Below are 20542 nucleotides of genomic sequence, written 5' to 3'. Positions count from 1 at the left end.
AACAACAAAATCAAACAAAAATGGGCGTACCTCAATAGCAGAGGAGATTGGATGGCAACATCAGCCATGGGGGCTGAGTGATGTGGTGGAGGTGTTTTGGTTTTCAAGTTGGTAAGACGCTATCACTTATAAAGTCGGAATGAGAAGGTTCACTCAAGTTTTGGTTTGCTACTCGATTAGTTCTACTGAAAATATGCAAGTCCTTCTTGACGACGTGATAGCTATCGTGGCGTCTATGTAAACGTGATTAGATGAGTTGGTATATCAACGACCTTGAGTAATCCACTTAAAATGTTTAGTGTACATCATTTCAGTTTTTCTGATGACCTACTTATATATACCATACAAGTTTGACGATTGCCAACTTAATTTACTCAATTATTGAAATGTATTTTGGCCATATTGCAAGCACAACTCAATTTCCTTAAGCACACATGATTTGGTCAAAATGACAACGGCAAGTGTATATTTCAATATAAAGAGGTAGTGAAAGAACCAATAAACCCCAGTTTTGACTTACTCTCCAAGCCACGCGAGTGTCTAAAACAAAAAAGGTGACTTGTGTAAAACAAAAGAGAAAAAAAAATCGAAGGGGAAGAAAAAAAAGGAAACCAAAGACCTGTGTCCGCCCGGGAGGAGAGAACAATGCTCGCCAGAACCCTCGTCGGCCGCGTCCGCCCCCGCCTCGCGCCTCCCTTGGCGGCCCTCTTCCGCCGCGGATATGCGCCCCGCGCCTCAGCCTCCGCGTCCGCCGCGGCCGGCGACCTCGTCATCGATGAGGACCCGCCGCGCGTCGCTTCGCTTTCCTCGGCCGCCGCCGCCGTGGAGGCCACTGCGCCCACCGTCCTGCAGCCGCGCGTGCTCATATACGACGGCGTCTGCCACCTCTGCCACCGCGGTGAGCGCGAGGGCGAGACCTAGCTCTGGGGTTTTCTCAGGGGTCATTTCATTGGCGGTTAATTGGGGCTTGTTTCTTGATGCCGCGTGATGCGTTTGATGGGACTTGTTTCTTGTAGCCGTGGATTGCTTTTGATGGCGAAATTGATCGCGGGTTTGCAATGCAGGGGTGAAGTGGGTGATCAGGGCGGACAAGCACGCCAAGATCAGGTTCTGCTGCGTGCAGTCCAAGGCAGCGGAGCCGTACCTGAGGCTGGTCGGCATGGACCGGGAGGACGTCCTACGGCGTGTGCTCTTCGTTGAGGGGCCTGAGGCCTACTACGAGGGCTCTACTGGTTAGTGATTTCCAGATCAGTATGGGAACAGGCTGTTCTTGGTTACTTGTGTGGTATGACAAACTTGCAAATTTGCAATGCAATGCTGGGGTGGTTTCACTGCATGATTATAAGAATGCTAGTTGCAACCAAACTATTTAGTGTGGACTGATCGGCTATTTGTGGTGCTATTTGAGACTAGTTAGTGATGATAGCGCCACTTGGACTCACGTTATGTGTGTGGGTTTGGTGCATCTATTTGTAGTGATTTAGCACCAACAAGACAGAAATCGCGTTTAATTCTGGTGAAGTTTTTGTCTATTCTGCTAGAGTTTCATGATACCATCATGGAGAATACTTGAATTACAGAGTGATGTTTCAGCAACATGTCGTGTCAATGTGACATTGGTCATGATTTATGACTTGTGGGTAGATCACATTTGCGCTTCTTGTTGATGCTTATAATTTGGGCCAGTTGCAGGGTTCATCATTAACTAGCCTTGGCAAGGATAACAACGTAGCAAGCCTTACTTATCATTTATCTGTGAACTCGTCTAATTTCAGTTATTTCTGCTGCATGGAGTTCTTTCTATTGTGGATTATGCCTTCTTTGCCCGAGCTATTGCAGTGACAGCCATTCTTAGGCTCCTATATTAAATTTGTGCAAAGTTTTGGAAGTCACAATTCTTCATAAGCTTCATCACCCCTCTGAGGCATTGATTAATCTAAAAGTATGTCAAGGATTCCATATGCGTGATATGTCGATTACAGATACGGTGATACTGTGATATAGTGACACTAAACCATGTAGGATTTTTTTGAAGGATACTCATTTAGCCTGGAAAAAAAAGGACTGCAATTTGTCCTGATGTATGTACTTTTAAACTGTGTCGTGTTTCATGGCAACTGTTTCTCTCAATAGTGATGTTGCATTCTCTATAAGACTATAATGATGGTACTAAACTACTAATACTTTCATATTTTGGTTGCAGCTGCACTGAAGGTTGCATCATACCTGCCTCTTCCCTACTCAGTCTTGAGCTCCTTGCTGATCATCCCTGCCCCACTGCGGGATGCAGTCTATGATTATATTGCAAAGAATCGCTATGACTGGTTTGGCAAAGATGATGAATGCATCGTCACCAAGGACAAGGAGATTCTCGAGCGCTTCATCGACAGGGAGGAAATGCTTGGTGGTGGTCCCAGCAATAGCATCTTCTGATCACATCTTTGGCTGTGCCGTTGCTCACACTTAACTGTAGGCAAGAGATGTAAATAATGTTCACATCCATCTAGGCAATGTCAGTTAATTTTCTTGACTCCTGGAACTTTGGGGGTGTTTGGTTCGCGTCTAAGTTTGCCACACCTAAAGTTAGTCAAGTATGGCTTGCCACAAAAAGTGTGATTAACAAATTTTTAACTACAAATGTGGCAAAGTTAGTCAAAAAAACTAAACGTATGATGTGTGAGCTAAATGACTAACAAAGTATGTAGTCAATCAAACAGTTACTTAAAAATCTTTAGTGTGATTAAATTTAGACGTGGCAAACTTAGACGCGAACTAAACATACCCCACTTCCTTCCAGTCATTAACGGTGATGCACCCCATGCACCCTTGCAAGGTTTGTCAGGTGTATACCATTTCGACTCCAAAGCTTCAACTAGTTGATATCAAAAGGACTTAGAATTTTGCAATACAGATTGATAATACGTTGTAAGGCATGAAAGTTAAAAGTGCCTGGATGTATGACAGTCTGAGACTATCTCTTTTCAATCTCCTGCCGTCGCATATATATAGCACTTCGTTGCAAATATTCTATGCTATTTAAGAAGATTGAGCTGTCACTTTACCTCGTATGATAATCTATATGCTGATTTGCATATGCATGTTTCATGTGCTACGTAGGATCTTATGTAGATGATGAGATCATTTGTCTTATGATATGAATCTCCAGGCTTGCTTAGATATGTTACATATACTTTCTAGTTTTAAGGATAATTATATATGAATGGTGAATAGGTAAGCAGATAATTGTTTATTTTAGATCCTCTGTAAAGCAAGATTGCCCAGCTTCACACACAACAGTGGTGCAGTACGCTCAGCAAAGCAAAGCATTGTGTCCATTGAAAAGACAAATGGTCGTAATAACAGAGACTGCTTTTTTGATACTTCCAACAAGCTTGAGCTTTTAAAAAAAGAACAAGCTTGAGCTTAAAAAAAAGAACAAATTTCGTTTTAGACCATATATTGGTGTACTTTGAACCATATTAACAATGTGTCATTTTGAATAATATATTTTACGCTAATCTTTTAGTTTGCACTATGTCTAAAGATCAAGTGTTTGACCGTAATCACGTGACGAGGAGTTCCATACACCTCAGTTCCATGGATTTAACTTGGAGGGTGAACTGTTATTTCTAATTCAAATTTTCTTCTTCTCGGTTCATTTTTTACTGTCAGCTTTTTATTTGGCCTCAAGTTGCTAGAGCCACATTTCCATATCAGCCTCAGAGCCCAAGTGCCATAGCTCGTAGATTTTGTCATCTGCTTATATTCCTCACTGACATCACCACCCTAAGTTATTGTCTGCATGCCCGTTCCTTTCCAGCCATGTCTACCTACTAACACCTATCCTAAAGTCACTACCTGCATCACTGCACCACCATGACTATGTCTACCTCACCGTTGGCCTAACACACTATTTCCGTAATGCTAGCGAACATGATGTTGACTTTTTGGATGGCCGGTAGTGCCATAAACTCAATACCATCTTACGCGATATCAAGAAGCGGCTCTACCAACTTGAAACCAAAGGGAAAGTAGGCAACGAAGAATGAACCGATGGGAAGAAACCTTGATCTAAAAACATCGGTCCACCCTCCCAGATGAATATGTAGAGTTGAGGTGGATATAATTGCTCGTCACTTGAGCATTGTCAAAGGTCGATTCCTTAAACGCAGTGCAAATTAAAATATTAGCATCAAATATATGGTTTAAAGTGAAAGTTATTGATAAAGGTGGTTCAAAGTGCACCCAAGTACACCAATACATGATCCAAAACGAAATTTACTCTTTTAAAAAAGAAAACACAAGCTTGGGAGAAGCATAGAAAGCCAAGCCAAATAGATCCTCCCTACAAGTCACAGGACAACAAAAGGAAAGGAGATGTGAATATACAGCTTTGGAACATAAATTCTCTACAGCAAAGTTTGATATCAGCTAAAGATTACGCTCATGGGGCTCCAGCCAGGGGAATCCAAGGGTGTCGAATATATCCTTCTCGGTGTGACAGTTAACCATCGCAGCCGATCTGCCCGCCTGTAAAATTTACAACAAATTAAATGAAGCTGGTAAAAGGGGATTTAATAGGTGGTGATATGCAAATACATACACGCTTTCCACCACTGCCCTGTGTATCAAGATACAATCCAGTGTCGTCAAGTATGTATCCTTTTGGTTCTGCTAATAGACTTAATCTGCATGCATAATCATAGAGCTTGAGTTTATACCGCCGAGTAAGAAAAAGTAGTTTTCGTACCCAGGCCATGAGAACAAGAAAAATGGTATATCTTAAGTTCATACCGCCGATTTAGCAATAAAATTCTTCCTTTTTCGAAAGCTGCTTGGAGATGAAAAAAAAAGAAAGTGTTCGCATCCTCTTCCTCCAACCATCCAATGCGGGACCAAAGATGAGCGATTGTCCTTTCAAGGGAGGTGAGACCAAGGCAATGACGTTTTAGCTCACGCTTGAGCCAATTTTCATCATTAGATAAGGCACACGGGAGTCTTGCAATTTCTAATCGATGAACGATCTCCCTAGCCAGCTGTAGTTGTTGGAGGGGTAACAATATTGTTAGTTATTTTCAAAAGCGTCAACATCACTGAGGATGTGCAGTGGAAACCTCCACATACCTTTTAAGTCAATACGGTGCCGCAGGTCACGCCCAGGATATGTGCAAAGACCAAAATATGTGTCAACCCCACTATCAGTTCCCTGTATTGGATTTCAGCCAATTCAAATCTCATACTGTTTGGAGGTAATAATTGTAGTAGTCAACATAGTAATAAAATGTATAGTCATATGTTCAGCATCCAGTGGTACTTTGCTACTATTTTGCCAATAAAGATGGGGTAAAGCTCTTTGTCAGGAACACAAACATGGCACATGCCTTTTATTAGAACCAGAGTTTACACATATGGATTGCTAAATGGCCCACGAGATACTGAAACAACATGACATATTAGTTTAGATATTAGTTTCCCTCACATTATAGAGCCTAAAATGTACTTGTCAGCTTGTTAATTTGTAGAAATAGTGGTACAATATTGAAAACATCTTTTCGGGAGCAATATTAACAGTAAAAAATGATAGGATTATACATACATACATGGTCTTTCAAAGATTTTCCCATAGCAGGGAAGCCTTTGACTTGGTCTGCACTTTCTATTTTGAATGGCAATTTCTCAATCACCAGTATGGCCTTGTAATAGATAAATGATCTCCTGTCATCTCCCAGGGCTTCATGGGGAGGAAAAATGCTATGTTAAAGTAATCGACTAATGAATGAGAGGATTTTCATGTAGTGTACACTTACTCTTATATATATCAATAAGCCTTCCGAAGATCTTGGTCATGTTCCTATTCAAGTGCCGGACCCCACCTTTAGGTCTCCTTGTGCAAACAGTATTAGTCCCTGGATCAGTAGCCGATACACACAATTTCAACAGAAATGGATATCGTTGGTGATATGCCCTAGAGGAATCATCAATTCGGATTAGATCCGTACGTGGGCTTGATTGAATTATGATCCATGAGCGATTAGAGTCATAATGGGCCACCAGTGTAGAAGGCCTATTAGCGTGCTCTATATAAGAGGAGGTAGGGGCCGTGAGCGCAGGGATTCTGTCACCCTAAAACCCTGGCCCACCTCTTCCCGACCTTCGTACAAAACCCTAGCCGGGTGCGGTGCTAGCACACCGGCATATGGCGTTCCATCCCCGTACATGTGGATACTATGGAGGCTCTACTACCGTTGCTGCGGTATTGATCGGCGACAAAAACACTAGGATGAGATCGACTGCTTCCTCTTCATGGTCAATGAGATCGACTACTTCCTCTTCGTGGATGCGCACAACTCTTCTTCCGATGCGTTGCATGTTTAGCGGTAATGATCTATGATCCCCTTCTCTCATGATTTCCTGGTTGAACACGGTAGAGAAATTTTGATTTGTCCTAGCATAGCCTACCCGTTCCCTAATGGATATCACAAGCATACTTCGAATATTATACCTGAATTAAAACCTTACAATACAGCGGAACCTTAATTGTTAGATCCCAAGCCCTACAAGCAACTTAGGTGCAGACGAAACCTTAGTCTTCATTTTTCATCACCATCGGCATAGTTTTTCTTAGGATCTTCAACTAAATTTCAACAAAGCAAGAGTGAGTACATAAGATACTCAGCAAGTCCTACCTCAAGGGAAATAAATATATGTATAAGGGGAAAACAAGGATAAGACTATAGAGTTTTTAGATTTTGGTGGAAAGCTAGTTTTCATGTAGGGGTTTAGTTTTGCAAAGACTTTTTCAAAACAGTCGAGAAAAGCATATTTGATTTTAATATTATATGGTTGTTGGCCCTTGGGGACATGCAATATGTCCCACTAGTTCCCAAGTTTATAGTTGGTGGATATTCTGTCCTCACCAACTCAAGGCGCCTAGCATGCACTTTCCAAAACATGGACACTCTACCCACTTACGCACCAAGGAATACTCATACCATAGAGCTAATCATTAAGACCACGCCATAGCGTCGTCCATGAATGAGGGCACGACTATTCGAATAGATTTACACTCTGCAGAGGTTGTACAACTTTATCCACATGATATGCACAGACTCACACCACCGTTGTGGTTGGAATTGGTATAACGAGACGCAACACCCTCCCAACATAGCCACGATATCTACCCAAAGGGCACTAAGATACCATGGGCCTTAGAATAAAATAAGGAAAAGATCACTTAGCCTCCCCATGGCTCAAACATGGCCTGGTATAAATCAAGGGAAGGACCACATAACAATCCCATGGATCAAACATGGTCCTCATAATAGCACCAGCCGGACCTCGAACTGCATATCATCCGAGTCTTCTCCTGATCCATGTTGCCACTACCGGCCTCCGAGTGGGTACTGAGCTAAGTCGAAGGGGTTTTGGGTCAAGTCTTGCCTATACAGGACGTGTGGTTGCACAAAGATCGCTAAGTGAGATGTCAAAATGAACCGGTCCTTAAGCGACCGAGGTGAGCATCTCCCAGCATCATGCTCATCTTACTCACCCTCGTGAAATCATCTTTGGAGTTTCTTTATTAACACACTCACTCACTCACAACACCAAGCCCACACCATATTTCACACATTTTGAAAAACATGATTCAAGTTATTATGATGATTCCTTTGTTTAAATAGAGCAGTCTTGAGCATGCTAGTAGGCAAGCAATCAACCAAACAATCAATATAGTTGATGTTGGGAACCTTCTAGGGTTTCAATAGAATAAAGGTAATCAATAACAAGGCATGGTTTTAACAAACTAGGATATAACTATCTCAACATTTTAAATTAGAGTTAATAACTTAAGCATGCAAATTACTATAGTTTAAAACAAGGCTCTACTGGTTGTTTTTGAAAATAAGGGTGCAAAATGGTCAATGGAGTAGGACTTGCCTTCATTGTAGTCCTCGTTTGCTTCTTCTTCGCAATCCGGTCCTTGGGGTCTTCTTCGAACACTTCTTCGTCTAATCTACGCAAGCGAACATCGATAAGCGTTGGATCGAGAAAACATCTACATGAATTTCTAATGAGGAACGAACACTAGTGAGAGCGGGTCTACCGGCTCTAAAGGGATAGGCTATATTTCTCTTTACTGCTATGTGAATCGGAAACATGAGGTACGGTTTACGTGGTGATTCTACACTATTGGGTGCACATGTGTCATATTCCTGAATTCATATTTATGTGGCATTTTTACCTAATTAATAGGTATTTAATTATTAATTATTCTAATTAAGCTACTATTTATCCTAAAGGAAAATTACTTTTAATTATTATCTGCACAAATCAAAGTAGCATAAACTAGGCACTAAGATTTCTTATATAGCCTAGGTCATGGTTATCTAACTTATCTACAACTAAAAGTATTATAAAACTAGCTAAAGAGCTAATTCTAGGTTTTCAGCAACACATAAATGATTTGAACAAATTAGATTACAAAAATTATGAAATTAACATGGTTAGATAGATCTCAAATTTAGATGAATATCAGTGGAATAATCAATGAAAACAGAGTTAGAATGGAGGAGAAAATGGGTCGGGTGATGTTGGAACCAATATCCCGAACAAGGAGAACCTTCGCTTATAGAGAAAGTCGAAGGCTTCTAGGTGTGACACGTGTTTGGAGGTAAATAGTCCCAAATTGATTCCGCCCATCTCAGGCACAGTATGGTCCTATTTATAGCCCGTACTCAACCACTTCACGCTAGGGTTTACAGTTTTACCCCCTCACCTGCTATATTCTCGAAATATTCGGGGGAATTATGGTACAATCAAGTGTATTTAAATAATTACAACTCTGCCCTGGGCAGTTAAGTGGGCATCGACGTCCAATCGTGGTCTTCGGCCTATCCCATGACTGCGCTGAAGGCTCCTCCTCAGCTGTCAGCCAGAGGTTCACCACGAGCTTCGCTCCTCCCCTTCGGCGCCATGAGTCGATCTTCGGCCTTCGGCCGAAGACACGCTGGTACCTTTGCACACTTCGGTCAGCAAAACTACTGGTGTAGCTTCGGCTTCTGACCGAAGGCCTGTTGTCGCCTTCACCGATGCGGATAACGGGGACCACAGACGCACCTCCAGGCTTCGATCGAAGGCTCGTCCTAGCCTTCGCCCGCATGGATGAAGGATTTGGGCCAACCTCCGGGCTGCGATCGAAGGTACGCAATGATCTTCGCCTGCATTCCCTGAAACATCCTTGCAACACCCGAGTGCTTAGCCACCAGTAGACTTCGAGTTGCCCTACGAAGGGGGAGGGCGAGAGATCATCCCCAACAGTAGCCCCCTACGGGTAAGGTTCATCTTCGATGGGCCGAGGCTGTAAACCTGAAGATGTGTCTCAACGCCGTCCCCTTCGGCCCGTCGAAGGCTTGCGGGGGTGAATGCACTTCGGGAAACTTCTGGGTGAAGTGTTGGTTGCGGTAACAATCTACATTAAATATATATATATATATATATATATATATATATATATATATATATATATATATATATATATATATATATATATTGGTATGACCATCTTGCCCCTGAACAACTGTTTTGTTTATGGGCATTAAATGTCTTCGCTAGACACTGAGACGTCATTTCCCACTTCGTTTCGAATTCTGACGCACCTCGCTTTAACCGCTCTCCTCACTGCTATAAATACAGGTCCACTGTGATTTCTTTTTACCACGTGCCATTGCTTGAGCTGCAGCTCTCATACGAAGCGTCGCATTCTCACCTCCAAGTTTCTCGCCATCTCAGACTTTTCAACTCAGCACGATAGCGCCGAAGGCTAGGTCTAACTGCCTGAAGACATATTGGATTGGGCAATCAAAAGTGGATGACGAAGTGCTGGTCGACCTCGTGAAGGAAGGATTGATCAGCGACGTCTCAAAGGTTAGGCTCCCCGGGAGCCACAAGACACCGAAGCCTGCTGAAGACGAAGCTGTCGTCTTCGTTGACTATTTTCGAGCAGGCCTTCGCTTGCCTTGCGATGATATGGTGACCAAGGTACTGAAATTATTTGAAGTGTACCTACACCAGCTCACACCAAATGCCATTGTGAAGCTAGGGCTATTTGCCTGGGCTGCTTGATCTGAGGGAGCAAAGGCATCGGCCAGGGCCTTCGCTGCTGCCCACCGATTTCATCACCAGCCGAAGCCCGTATTTGCTCGCAGCATGCAGAGCGAAGCACATTACGGGTGCTTAAACTTCGCTTATCGCGCCGGATTGTCCACTCCCGCCATCGTGTACAAAAATAAATGACCGAAGGACTGGACGCAGTGGTGGTTCTACCACAAGGTAGATCAACAGGAATTTCTTGTTTAAAAATGTGAAGAGGTGAAGGGGAACCGCGCCCCTGACGTGCAATTGAAGGCGTCCCAGTGAACTGCTCTTGAAGCCTTCGCCAGATGCGCGAAGTATTTATCTACCCGGGACCTCGTAGAAGAGTTTATAGCCGCCGGAGTGTGGCCCCTCAGCCAGGATTGGAGCATCCCGGAGTTCGAAGAGAAGGGGCCTAAGGGGCTCTGCCGTCCCCATCCTTCCGTGCAAGGCTTCACGGGTACACATACATTTATTATTATTAATGTTTCTGGATGCACCTTCGCTGTAGTTTGCTTATGTTTTTTGATCTTCGCCAGACTTGTCGGTGGCCGAAGTCGAAACGAAGGCTACGATGCTCCTCGGGAAATTCACGCCGGGCGAAGCCCAGTTGTGTGCTGAGCAAGGTCTTGGCCAAAGTCTTAATCGAGTCTTGGAATACAGGGGCCTTTCCTACAGAGATAGGCCGAAGATCAGCGCACTTCTGCAAGGTCCTGGAGAAGGCTCCCCGGCAGAAGATATCAGCAAAGAACTTCCCACTGGCGGCTCGAGAAAGCGAAGACACCCGAATCTCTTACCACTAGGAGGCCAAAAGAAAAAGGCTCTCGCCCTCTGGAAGAGGCCACGCGAGGTTGCCGTCGACGACGCTCGCGAGGAGGTAACTCCCGAGGGTACGGTGGCATTGCGCGCCATGCCCCTAAGTCAAGAGGTGCCCGAGGGCACCCAGGATCCCTGCCCCTCCCCGAAATCAGCGTTCTGCTCCTGCATGGACCTTCCCACGCTGATCCTGAGCTATGACGAGAAGGATCCGGCGGAGACACGAACCATCGTCGAAACTACTGCCAGGGATGCCGAGGTCGAAGGGGCTGAAAATATTGAGGCTGTAGCCAACTCTTCACCCTCTTCGTCCTCAAGCTCGTCCTCCGACACGGAGGAGTCCACGCCCACCGTGCCCCACCGTGGCGGGAAAGGGCTGATGAGCCACGGTGGGTTGATTAATGCGAAGGCTATCGAGCCTGAGGCATTTAATATTTCTTCGTTTGAACCAAGCTCTGGGGAGGTCAGCGATGCCAAGAAGATTTTCAGCACCTTCGTCCTGCCTGAGCTTGAGATTTCCCTCGCCCGGAAGCCCGCCGCTGAACTCCTCGACGCTTTCGACGTGGCGATTGCGAAGGTATATCCCTATGTTCTATTATGTTTGTGTTTCCTTGTCATTTTGTTACTCACTCTCATACCTGTGCGACGTCCCAGGCTGTGCTTATCTCGCGGGCTCAGCGTCAACAAGCAGAAAATTACGAAGCCTGCTCCAGGAACATGGAGGCACAAATAGACATGTTGCAGAAGCGGGCGGAAAAAGCCAAAGTCCATAAACGCGAATTTGCGCGCCTAGAACAACTTGAGAAGGAACTAAGCGCCCTCCGCTCGGAGAAACAGAGCGCCGAAGAGGAGGTCAAATGCTTGCGATAAAATCTACAATCATTCAAAATGCAAGTCTCTGACCTACAGGCGCTCTGCACCGCTGAAACCGCTAAAGCGCAGTGGTTGCATGAAGAACTGAATGAGACGAAGGCTTTGTCCGAAGATGCCTTGAATGCACTTGGGGAGCTAGAGCCCAAGGCTGTCGCCGCATGCGAAGCCATCAGCAGCACCTTTGAAGGGATTGGTGCTTCGGCCACACCCCCAACACTTGATATTGTCGGGCTAGGTGGTCTTATAGGGTGGATTAATGAAGCCAGCGGAAGCCTTCTCCCTGCAACTCAATTGTATGGCGACTTCTGTGCAATGGTCTCAGCTCGAAGCCTTGTACAATCAATTGAAATGACTGGCTGCGACCATCACATTGCACTCCAGAAGCACACCTTCCGGTATCCAACAGACATGTCTACTTCGGCCGTGTCGAGGGCTTTGAAGGCCACTACCTGATCATTCACCACCAATTATTGGTGCAGACATGGCCGCGATCTTGCCCTCCGGGAGGCAGAGATGAACCGCCAATGAGTACGTTGTTTCTTATTACCATTTTTATTTAATTGGTTCAGTCGTGTGCGCTTTGAAGAAATCTTTCTCTTGTAGGCGAAGGCGAGGGATGACCCTTCAGCTAAAGCTACGACCGCGGCGGCCGAAGGGACAGGGAAGGTGTGATGAAATAGCGTGAAGCGTCACATTGTCTATTGAAATTTTGTTATAACCTGGGGCGATGTAATATATATTAGCAATGTAATATATACTCTTTTTGCTTGTTGCGAAATGTTCTTGACTATTTGCGCTCCCTACGCAGGTCCTCCCCTTGGACACTACGCAGGTAGCCGAAGAGGCTGTTCCCATTACTATGATGCGGGGCAATTTTTTTTGTCTTGGTCTTGCTGGGACTCCTTTCGCCACCGCCATCCAGATATTGAATTCGAGCGGTACTGGGAGGCGAAGTGTAGGGCATATGATGCGATGAATAACAGAACCAAAACATTTTGGAGATCTTTTAGCCCTTCGGCTTTGGTTACCCTCAGAGCTGAGCGTAACTCACGTCGAATTGCGCGCGGAGACGTCGAACCTCCACCTACTCTCATCAATTCGAAGGCCGAGCTAGAAGACGACAACGACGGACTCCTGCCTCACCAGCCTCAGCTTTGCTACCGCCGAGGGCCCTCTTCGCAGTTAGTGCAACACACCGAAGGCGGGAGCGCCCTTCATGCATCTCCCTCCGCTTCATCTTCTTATGTTGGGTCCCCACTGGACCCAACTATGCCTTTTCATGCTAGTCAAGGCACAGCCTTTCAATTTGGTTTTAGTCGATGGTATAAGGATTTTATTGATCCTGATATTGATCGCTTTGCGGAATAAAAAGTGTTTTTTTACAATTAATGTTACTTCGTTTTTTGGGCGGTTGAGTTGCTTCTTCGGCGGCCGTGCTTGAATTGTGATTTTAATAAAGCCATTTTGCAATGCTTTTAAAGGTTAGGAACACTTCGCAATGACTCGAGCAAAGCTTCCCTCGGCGAACGCTATTCACCCGACTTTCTAGGGCCGCAGGAACTTTGAGTACCGTCCACGAAGTATTTTCTCGAGTGTCATTCCCGATATTTTAGTTGGGGTGACGCTTCGGCGGCGATGGATGTTTAAGATCTGCTAAGAACACCATCCCCCCCCCCCCCAACTTTTTGCCGTAGGTACCTTCGGCAGCGATGCAAGTGTTGTTCGGAGAACGCCGTCCCCCCTAACTCTTCGCCGTAGGTTCCTTCGGCAGATGGAACCTTATTCTTCGGTGCGGGGGCAGGTACTCTTAGCCCCTGACTTTTTAGCGAGAATTGCGCCGCCTTCTTTCAGATCGAGCGGCATTTCAGCTTTTTCTTCCGAAGTTTTGTTTTTCCTTCGGTACCGGGGCAGGCACTCTCAGCCCCCGACTTTTTAGCGAGAAGTGCGCCGCCTTCTTTCAAGTCGAGCGGCACTTCGGCTTTTTCTTCTGAAGGTTTGTTTTTCCTTTGGTGCGCGGGTAGGCACTCTTAGCCCCTGACTTTTTAGCGAGAAGTGCGCTGCCTTCTTTTAGGTTGAGCGGCACTTCGGCTTTTCTTCCGAAGGTTTGTTTTTCCTTCAGTGTGGGGGCAGGCAATCTTAGCCCCCGACTTTTTAGCGAGAAGTGCGCGGCCTTCTTTTAGGTCGAGCAGCATTTCGGCTTTTCTTTCGAAGGTTTGTTTTTCCTTCGGTGCGGGGGCAGGCACTCTTAGCCCCCAACTTTTTAGCGAGAAGTGCATCGCCTTCTTTAGGTCGAGCAGCACTTCGGCTTTTCTTTCGAAGGTTTGTTTTTCCTTCGGTGTGGGGGCAAACACTCTTAGCCCCCGACTTTTTAGCGAGAAGTGCGCCGCCTTCTTTTAGGTTGAGCGGCACTTCGGCTTTGCTTCCGAAGGTTTGTTTTTCCTTCGGTGCGAGTGCAGGCAATCTTAGCCCCCAACTTTTTAGCGAGAAGTGTGCCGCCTTCTTTTAGGTCGAGCAGCACTTCGGTTTTTTGTAAGAGGATTTTTTTTAGGTCGAAAGGGTATGATGTCTTGTCTTGACACTTCGCACCTCAAGTTTTGCCGTGAACTTCCGGCGTGCTCCCTGTCGATTGGTGTGCCGCCTTGTTCTAAAGGGTTGGCATACTTCGACGACGAGTTATTCGTACTCAAACCAAAGTGCATTCTTTTTTGGGGGTATTTCCATATATATTGATGTTTACAAGGGTCCCTGCCTCATTAAAAACCTCATGCCCTAACGAAGGGTTCCCCCTGTGAGGAAAAGAGTAACTAAGTTATTATGACCCATCACTTATTACCTGTTATCTGTGACAGATAAATACCCGGTCCTGACCTGAGACGACATAAGTGACGGTCGTGTAATGACCCATCACTTATGTGTGTCTCCTTTTGTTCATTTTTCACGTAGTGTTCCTTGGTATCTCCGGAGCTACTTTGTCTACATGCATATTGGTTAGGCCTCATTTCAATACATGAACCTTCATTCACATGTGCACTTGTTAGATTTGATCCTACAAGAGGTGGATTGAAAGAACACACATGAGCATACACTGGGTATAGGAGTTTTCTAGCTACTAATAGCTTCTGATGGATTTAGAACATCCAAGGCATGCTTACAACCAGGGGGTTCAGCCCATTGTATAGGCATAGTAACCGACATATTCTTGCTGCAGTGACCAACATACTGTTGTTGCAGTGACCGATATACTGTTGCAAACCGATATAGCAAAAAATATTAAACAAACTGACCTCTAACCGACACACAAGGATTATACTAACATTACTCTCCTAAGCCTTGTGTGTTTGCTTAAGTTTAATTTGAACCATTATAGTCCTAGCTCTAAGCTCCTGTAATCGAACTCGCCCTAATGCCTTTGTTAAGATGTCTACGAGCTGGTCCTTTTATGCCAATGAAGTCTGCATAGACGCTCCTGTTGTCCAAGCACTCCCTGATGAAGTGGTAGCACACATATATGTGCTTGCTGCGCTCATGGAACACATGGTTTTTGCTCAGTGCTAGAGCTAATTTGTTGTTAACCTTGAGCTCGAAGGTGTCGGCAGGCTTCTCCTTGAAGTTGCCAAGCAATCGAGCCAGCCACACACATTGTATAGCTACAGTGCTGGCGACGACATACTCTTCTTCACAGGACGACAAGGCCACCACCCTCTATTTGAGAGAATGCCAACTCACCTGGCTATCGTCATAGAAGAACAGAGCGTTGAAGTGTTCTTTCGCATATCAATGTCGTCGATGAGGTCGCTATCGCTGTAGCCGACCAACCGTCCCTCCTCTGCTTTCCTGTAGCGGCTGTCGTAGTTGATCGTCCCGGTAACATAGCTCATTATCCTCTTCACAACCACCATATGCTACTGTGTTGGCCACTCCATGAAGTGGCTCACGAATCCGATGCTGAAGGCGAGATCCGGACACGTGTGGATGAGGTAGCAGAGGCTTCCGATAAGCCTCCTGTACTCCGTTGCGTCCACTTCTGTCGTCGTGCTCTCACAGCTGAGCTTGAGTCGTTTCTCCATCAGGGTGTGAGGGGGATTGTAGTCTCTCATCCCCGTTATCTCCATGATTTGAGCAGCATATTGTGCTTGGCACAATGTGATGTCACCGCCGCTGCTCTTTTGGACCTCGATCCTATGGTAGAAGGAGATCAAACCAAGGTCGCTCATCCTGAATTGAGTCTTCATCTCCACCTTCAATTGATCGATCTCCCCCTTTGCCAATCTTGTGATGATCAGATCATCCACATAGACCCCCAAGATGCAGCAGCATGTTGCCATGGCCGTGTTGGTACGTCGCATGTTCATGCGCACTCTGCTCGAAGCCAAGAGCCCTCAAAGTGTTGTCGAGCTTGGTGTTCCATGCGCGGCCATAGGACCTTGTGCTCTTCTTTGGCGATGATGAATCCCAGCGGCTGTGCAACATACACTTCCTCCAATTCGCCATTGAGAAAGGCCGATTTCACATCCATATGATGCACCAGCCATTCCTCTTAGGATGCTAGCGCTAGTAACAGGCGCACGGACTCCAGACGGGCAACAGGTGCGAATACATCATCGAAGTCCACGCTAGGCTGCTGCACATAGCCCTTGGTGACAAGGCGAGCTGTGTGCTTGATCACAGTCCCGGCTTTGTCTTTCTTGAGCTTGAACACCCATTTGAGCCCGATTGGGTGGTGTCCATGTGGCAGCTCCACCAACATCCATCTCTCATTCTCCTCGACGGACTTTATCCCTTCCAGCATTGCTGCTCACCATGTCGCGTTGCGTTCCACCTCGACGAAGGAGCTAGACTCTCTTGCGCTCACCAGGTGCAGCTCGACGTCATCCAGGACACGGGTAGAGTATCCCACCGGAGCTCCCCCACGGCCGAGCAGCTTGTCGACGATGCAGAAGCATACTGGGCTATCGTCGTGGTCTGCATCGAGCTTGGCGCTATCATTTGGTGGTTCCATGAAGAAGTCTATCTCCCTGGTAGATTCGCCGCTCAGCGTTCTGGGCGTCACATTGACCGCCGCTGGACTTGGTGCAGGTGGTTCCGTTGCCGGTGTTCCTTCTGGCTAAGGTCGGCTCGTCAACCGTCGGGAGATGGACTTGACTCACCATGAACTCCACAACGAACTCGCTCGACAAAGCCACGCTTCTAGCTACATCCGCCTCCCAGCTCCATCTAGCGTCCCTGTCAAACATCACATCTCACGACACACGGACGCACTTAGTGCTTGGGTCATAAAGGCGGTACGCCTTCATGCCACACTCATAGCCAATGAAGACACAGGGCGTGCTCCTGTCATCAAGCTTTCGCAGATATGGTCGCGCCTCCTTGACATACGCCAGATGGCTGAAGGTGTGCAAGAAGTTCACCGCCGGCTTCCAGCCATGCCACGCCTCGAACGGTGTCATGCCATCCAAGCTCTTTGTCGGTGCGTGATTGAGCAGGAAGATGGTGGTGCTCACCACCTCTTTCCAAAACTCCGCCGGCATGCTCCTCTGTTTCAGGAGTGCACGCGTTGTCGCGACGATTGACTGATTGCGCCTCTCCATCACGTCGTTCTGTTGTGGGCTATATGATGCGGAGAAGTGTCACTGGAAGCTGTGATCCACGCAATGGCATGTGACTTCAATGGACGTGAATTCGCCAGCGTTGTCGATGTGGAGGATGTGAAGCTTTCGACCTCTCTTCACCTCCGCCTCTGCCTGAATTGTCTTGATTTCCACTCTTGCATCACTCTTCGCAGCCAGGAGCGTCAGCCACATATAGTGGCTGGCATCATCCACCATCAGCAGGAAGAAATGGCGTCCACCTAGTGTCGCCACCATGATGGGGTCGCAAAGATCTCCATGGATGAGGTTGAGGTGCTCTTTCGTCCGATACTTGGCCTGTGATGGGAACGGAGCTTAGGGATGCTTGGTGGTGACGCATGTGTCGCACAGCTACTCGATGTGCTCTAGCTGCGGCAGACCTCGCACCATCTCATGGCGCACCAGCCGTCAGAGTGCGTCGAAGCTTATGTGGCCGTAGCACGTATGCCACCGCCAAGTGCTCTCATCGTGGCGCGCCGCGAGACAGATGGGATGGTAACATCAAGGTGTAGGATGCACAGCCGGTTGCACCTGGGATGAACTTTGGTAAGGCGGCACTGGCAGTCCCAGATCCGCAAGACGTCATCCTCGATCAACACCTTGGATCAGCCCTCATCCAGTTAGCCCATGGTGGTAATGTTGTTCTTTAGTCATGGGATGAAGTAGACGTTGGAGAGTGCCTTTTGCTCTCTGTTCTTCCTGGTGAACATGATGGTGCATAGCCACGGATGTCGACCACCGAGCCATCTCCGAAACGGACGGAGCCCACCACACCTCGATCGAGCTTGGTGAAGACATCATGGCGTCCTGCATATAGCTGGTGACGCTGGTGTCAAAGTACCAGCCCTCCAGGTGGTCGTTGTCGTCGCTGGCACCAAGGTGGACTTGCGCGCGCGGCTTATCGAGGTGGACGTGGCTTGGTGGTGGCTCCTGCACATCACTGAGTGCGCACACCTGCGCCATCAAAAGTGCAGGCTCATCTTCTTGCTCCTCGCCCTGGACCAAATAAGCTTGCGCTTGCTCCTTTGTGGGCGAACGACAACACTTGGCTCAGTGGCCATAGCGGTCGCAATTGCAACACTTGTTGTGGGAGAGATCGTGCGCGGCCTCCTTGCCATCGGAGTCGTCGCCTCCCCCTTTCTTTTGCGGTGCGCTGCACGGTGATGAGCATTGCCGCTGCTCAAGGACCCTTCGCCCTGCTTTTGCTCCTTCATGCGCGCGAGCCATTGCCCCTCGGTGAGGAGGAGCTTTCCGTCGACGACAAGGGATTAGTTCGGATGGAGATGATCTTCCACCACCTTTAACCTCCCAATCACTTCCTCCAGCGTGAGTGTCGAGAGATCCAGAAGAGTCTCAATGGACAAAGTAATCTGCGAAAATTTCTTGGAGACTACACGCAGATATTTTTCTACCACATTCTTTTCTTCCATCGTTTCTCCAAGCGTGGTGAGGTTGGTGACCAAGCCGAAGAGACGCATCGGGAAATCGTCAATCGTCTCCCCGTCACGGAACGAGATTGCCTCGAATTCCTTCTACAGCTATTGTGCCAAGGCCTTACGAACACGATTGTCGCCGACACGTATCGATTTGATGGCGTCATAGGCTTGCTTGGTGCTCGTTTTGATAGCAAGTGTGTCGATCATCTCTTGGGACACGACGTGGTGGATAGCCTTCAGCACCATGCGACGGCAACAATAGGGAGCAGCGGCGGTTGAAGTGCTGAGGGGGATTTAGAGATGTACCACTCGTAAGAGCCGATATCATCGAGATTAAATTCAATCCTACAAAAGATGGGTTAAAAGAACACATGAGTATACATTGGATATATTTAAAACATCCAAGGCATACTTACAACCAAAGGTTCAGCCCATTATATAGGCATAGTAACCGACATGCTGTTGCTGTAGTGACCGATGTACTGTTGGAAACCATATAGAAACAAAAAATTAAACTAACTGACATTTAACGATTACGCTAACCGCACTTGCATCTGGATGCCCTCCAGTAACTTGCTCCTCCTCTGTTCTAGTTCCCTTGTGATCCCCAGGATCCTTAGAAGACATCTTGCTGTTTTTTGCAGGCTGTGACGCACATGAATCTCCGGTGATAGCCGCCTTCTTCGGCTTAAATTCCTCTTCATAGTTGATCGCAAACTTGTACTCGGGCAGCCTCTCTCCGGCCTTGAAGCACTCCTCCAGCCACTCAAAGGACACCACACTCTGAAATCAAAATATTCAATCCATAAATGGCAATTTCTGACTTATCACAAAAATCTCTCCATAATTGAAGCCTTAACAGCTCAATGCGGCAATGAGATCGCCAAAATCCAAATGCAGATGTCCGTACACGCACAAGCTTGCGCAGCGGAGGCTAGGGTTTTGACATAGTGGGTGAGAGCGAGAAGCGATTACCCCGCGGAAGCGGTGGAGCCAGGCGGCGTCGAGCTCCCGGAGCAGCGCCTTGGCGTCCATGGCCAGCACGTGGTTGACCGCCGGCGCGCCTTTCGCGAGCTTCTCCACGATGCGGGCCCCCATCTGCACCAGCCTCTGCTTCCACACCTGCGCCAACCTCAAAAGGCCTAAGCACAGCTGGAGACCCCAACGAGAGCAGAGTGTTGAGATGCTTGGGGGAGAGCGCGGCCTCGAGGCGGCGAGGCTGCACGGCGTGGGAGACGACGAAGGCGGAGACGCCGCGGAACATGCCGTCAGGATCCCGCGCCGCCGCCCGGGCGGGCTTCCGCTTCCTCGCCATCGGAAACCCCTCCCGCCTTGTCCCCTCGCCGCTTCGTTGGGATTTAAGAGGGAGAAGCAACTCCTCATGCACTGTACACGCACGGCAGAGATTTGCATATTTGCCACTCTTAATATAGAGTGACAGCTAATTTGTTATCTGGATACAGTTGCATAGATTTAGATTAGTTTATATCTCAGTCTCAGTGAGTAATTAATATTTATTAAGAGTGGCAAATCAGCAAATTTTTTTGTCAATCTCGACGTTCCATCTCTCATCGATACTCATCTATTCCTTAATTTTCTCATTTACTTTATAATTTTTTTCACCTATCATTATGTACGAATCTTAACATAAATACACAATTC

At 47.0% G+C, this 20542-nt stretch overlaps 2 protein-coding genes across 2 annotated transcripts; one reads left to right on the top strand and one right to left on the bottom strand.

Annotated features, from left to right (window-relative positions):
- Nucleotides 1–584: 584 nt before the first annotated feature.
- LOC133930558 (uncharacterized) lies at nucleotides 585–2530 on the top strand. The gene is made up of 3 exons (XM_062377224.1): nucleotides 585–898; nucleotides 1065–1232; nucleotides 2204–2530. The coding sequence occupies exons 1-3, from the start codon at nucleotides 646–648 to the stop codon at nucleotides 2431–2433; spliced, it is 651 nt and encodes a 216-aa protein (XP_062233208.1). The 5' UTR covers nucleotides 585–645; the 3' UTR covers nucleotides 2434–2530.
- Nucleotides 2531–4504: 1974 nt separating this feature from the next.
- On the bottom strand, nucleotides 4505–20279 carry LOC133930201 (DNA polymerase lambda-like). Its single transcript, XM_062376873.1, has 10 exons — nucleotides 20085–20279; nucleotides 19856–20002; nucleotides 19429–19663; nucleotides 14764–14863; nucleotides 13481–13532; nucleotides 12556–12576; nucleotides 5808–5859; nucleotides 5601–5731; nucleotides 5125–5206; nucleotides 4505–4530 (listed from the first exon to the last, which is right to left on the bottom strand). The coding sequence occupies exons 1-10, from the start codon at nucleotides 20193–20195 to the stop codon at nucleotides 4505–4507; spliced, it is 957 nt and encodes a 318-aa protein (XP_062232857.1). The 5' UTR covers nucleotides 20196–20279.
- Nucleotides 20280–20542: the final 263 nt, after the last annotated feature.

This window comes from Phragmites australis, chromosome 10 (assembly GCF_958298935.1).
Source record: "Phragmites australis chromosome 10, lpPhrAust1.1, whole genome shotgun sequence".
Taxonomy (NCBI): domain Eukaryota; kingdom Viridiplantae; phylum Streptophyta; class Magnoliopsida; order Poales; family Poaceae; genus Phragmites; species Phragmites australis.
Note: the sequence above shows the minus strand (reverse complement) of the source record. Positions and strands in the feature narration are given on the sequence as shown.

What these genes read in the sequence shown, in the direction of transcription:
- LOC133930558 (XM_062377224.1), top strand. Translation starts at nt 646, where the DNA reads ATGCTCGCCAGAACCCTCGTCGGCCGCGTCCGCCCCCGCCTCGCGCCT. An exon ending in CTGCCACCTCTGCCACCGCG is followed by an intron (nt 899 to 1,064) that starts GTGAGCGCGAGG and finishes TTTGCAATGCAG; the next exon opens with GGGTGAAGTGGGTGATCAGG. An exon ending in CTACTACGAGGGCTCTACTG is followed by an intron (nt 1,233 to 2,203) that starts GTTAGTGATTTC and finishes TTTTGGTTGCAG; the next exon opens with CTGCACTGAAGGTTGCATCA.
- LOC133930201 (XM_062376873.1), bottom strand. Translation starts at nt 20,195, where the DNA reads ATGGCGAGGAAGCGGAAGCCCGCCCGGGCGGCGGCGCGGGATCCTGAC. An exon ending in TGGAGGGCATCCAGATGCAA is followed by an intron (nt 14,864 to 19,428) that starts GTGCGGTTAGCG and finishes CACCTCTTGTAG; the next exon opens with GATCAAATCTAACAAGTGCA. An exon ending in GCTTATTGATATATATAAGA is followed by an intron (nt 5,732 to 5,807) that starts GTAAGTGTACAC and finishes CTCCCCATGAAG; the next exon opens with CCCTGGGAGATGACAGGAGA.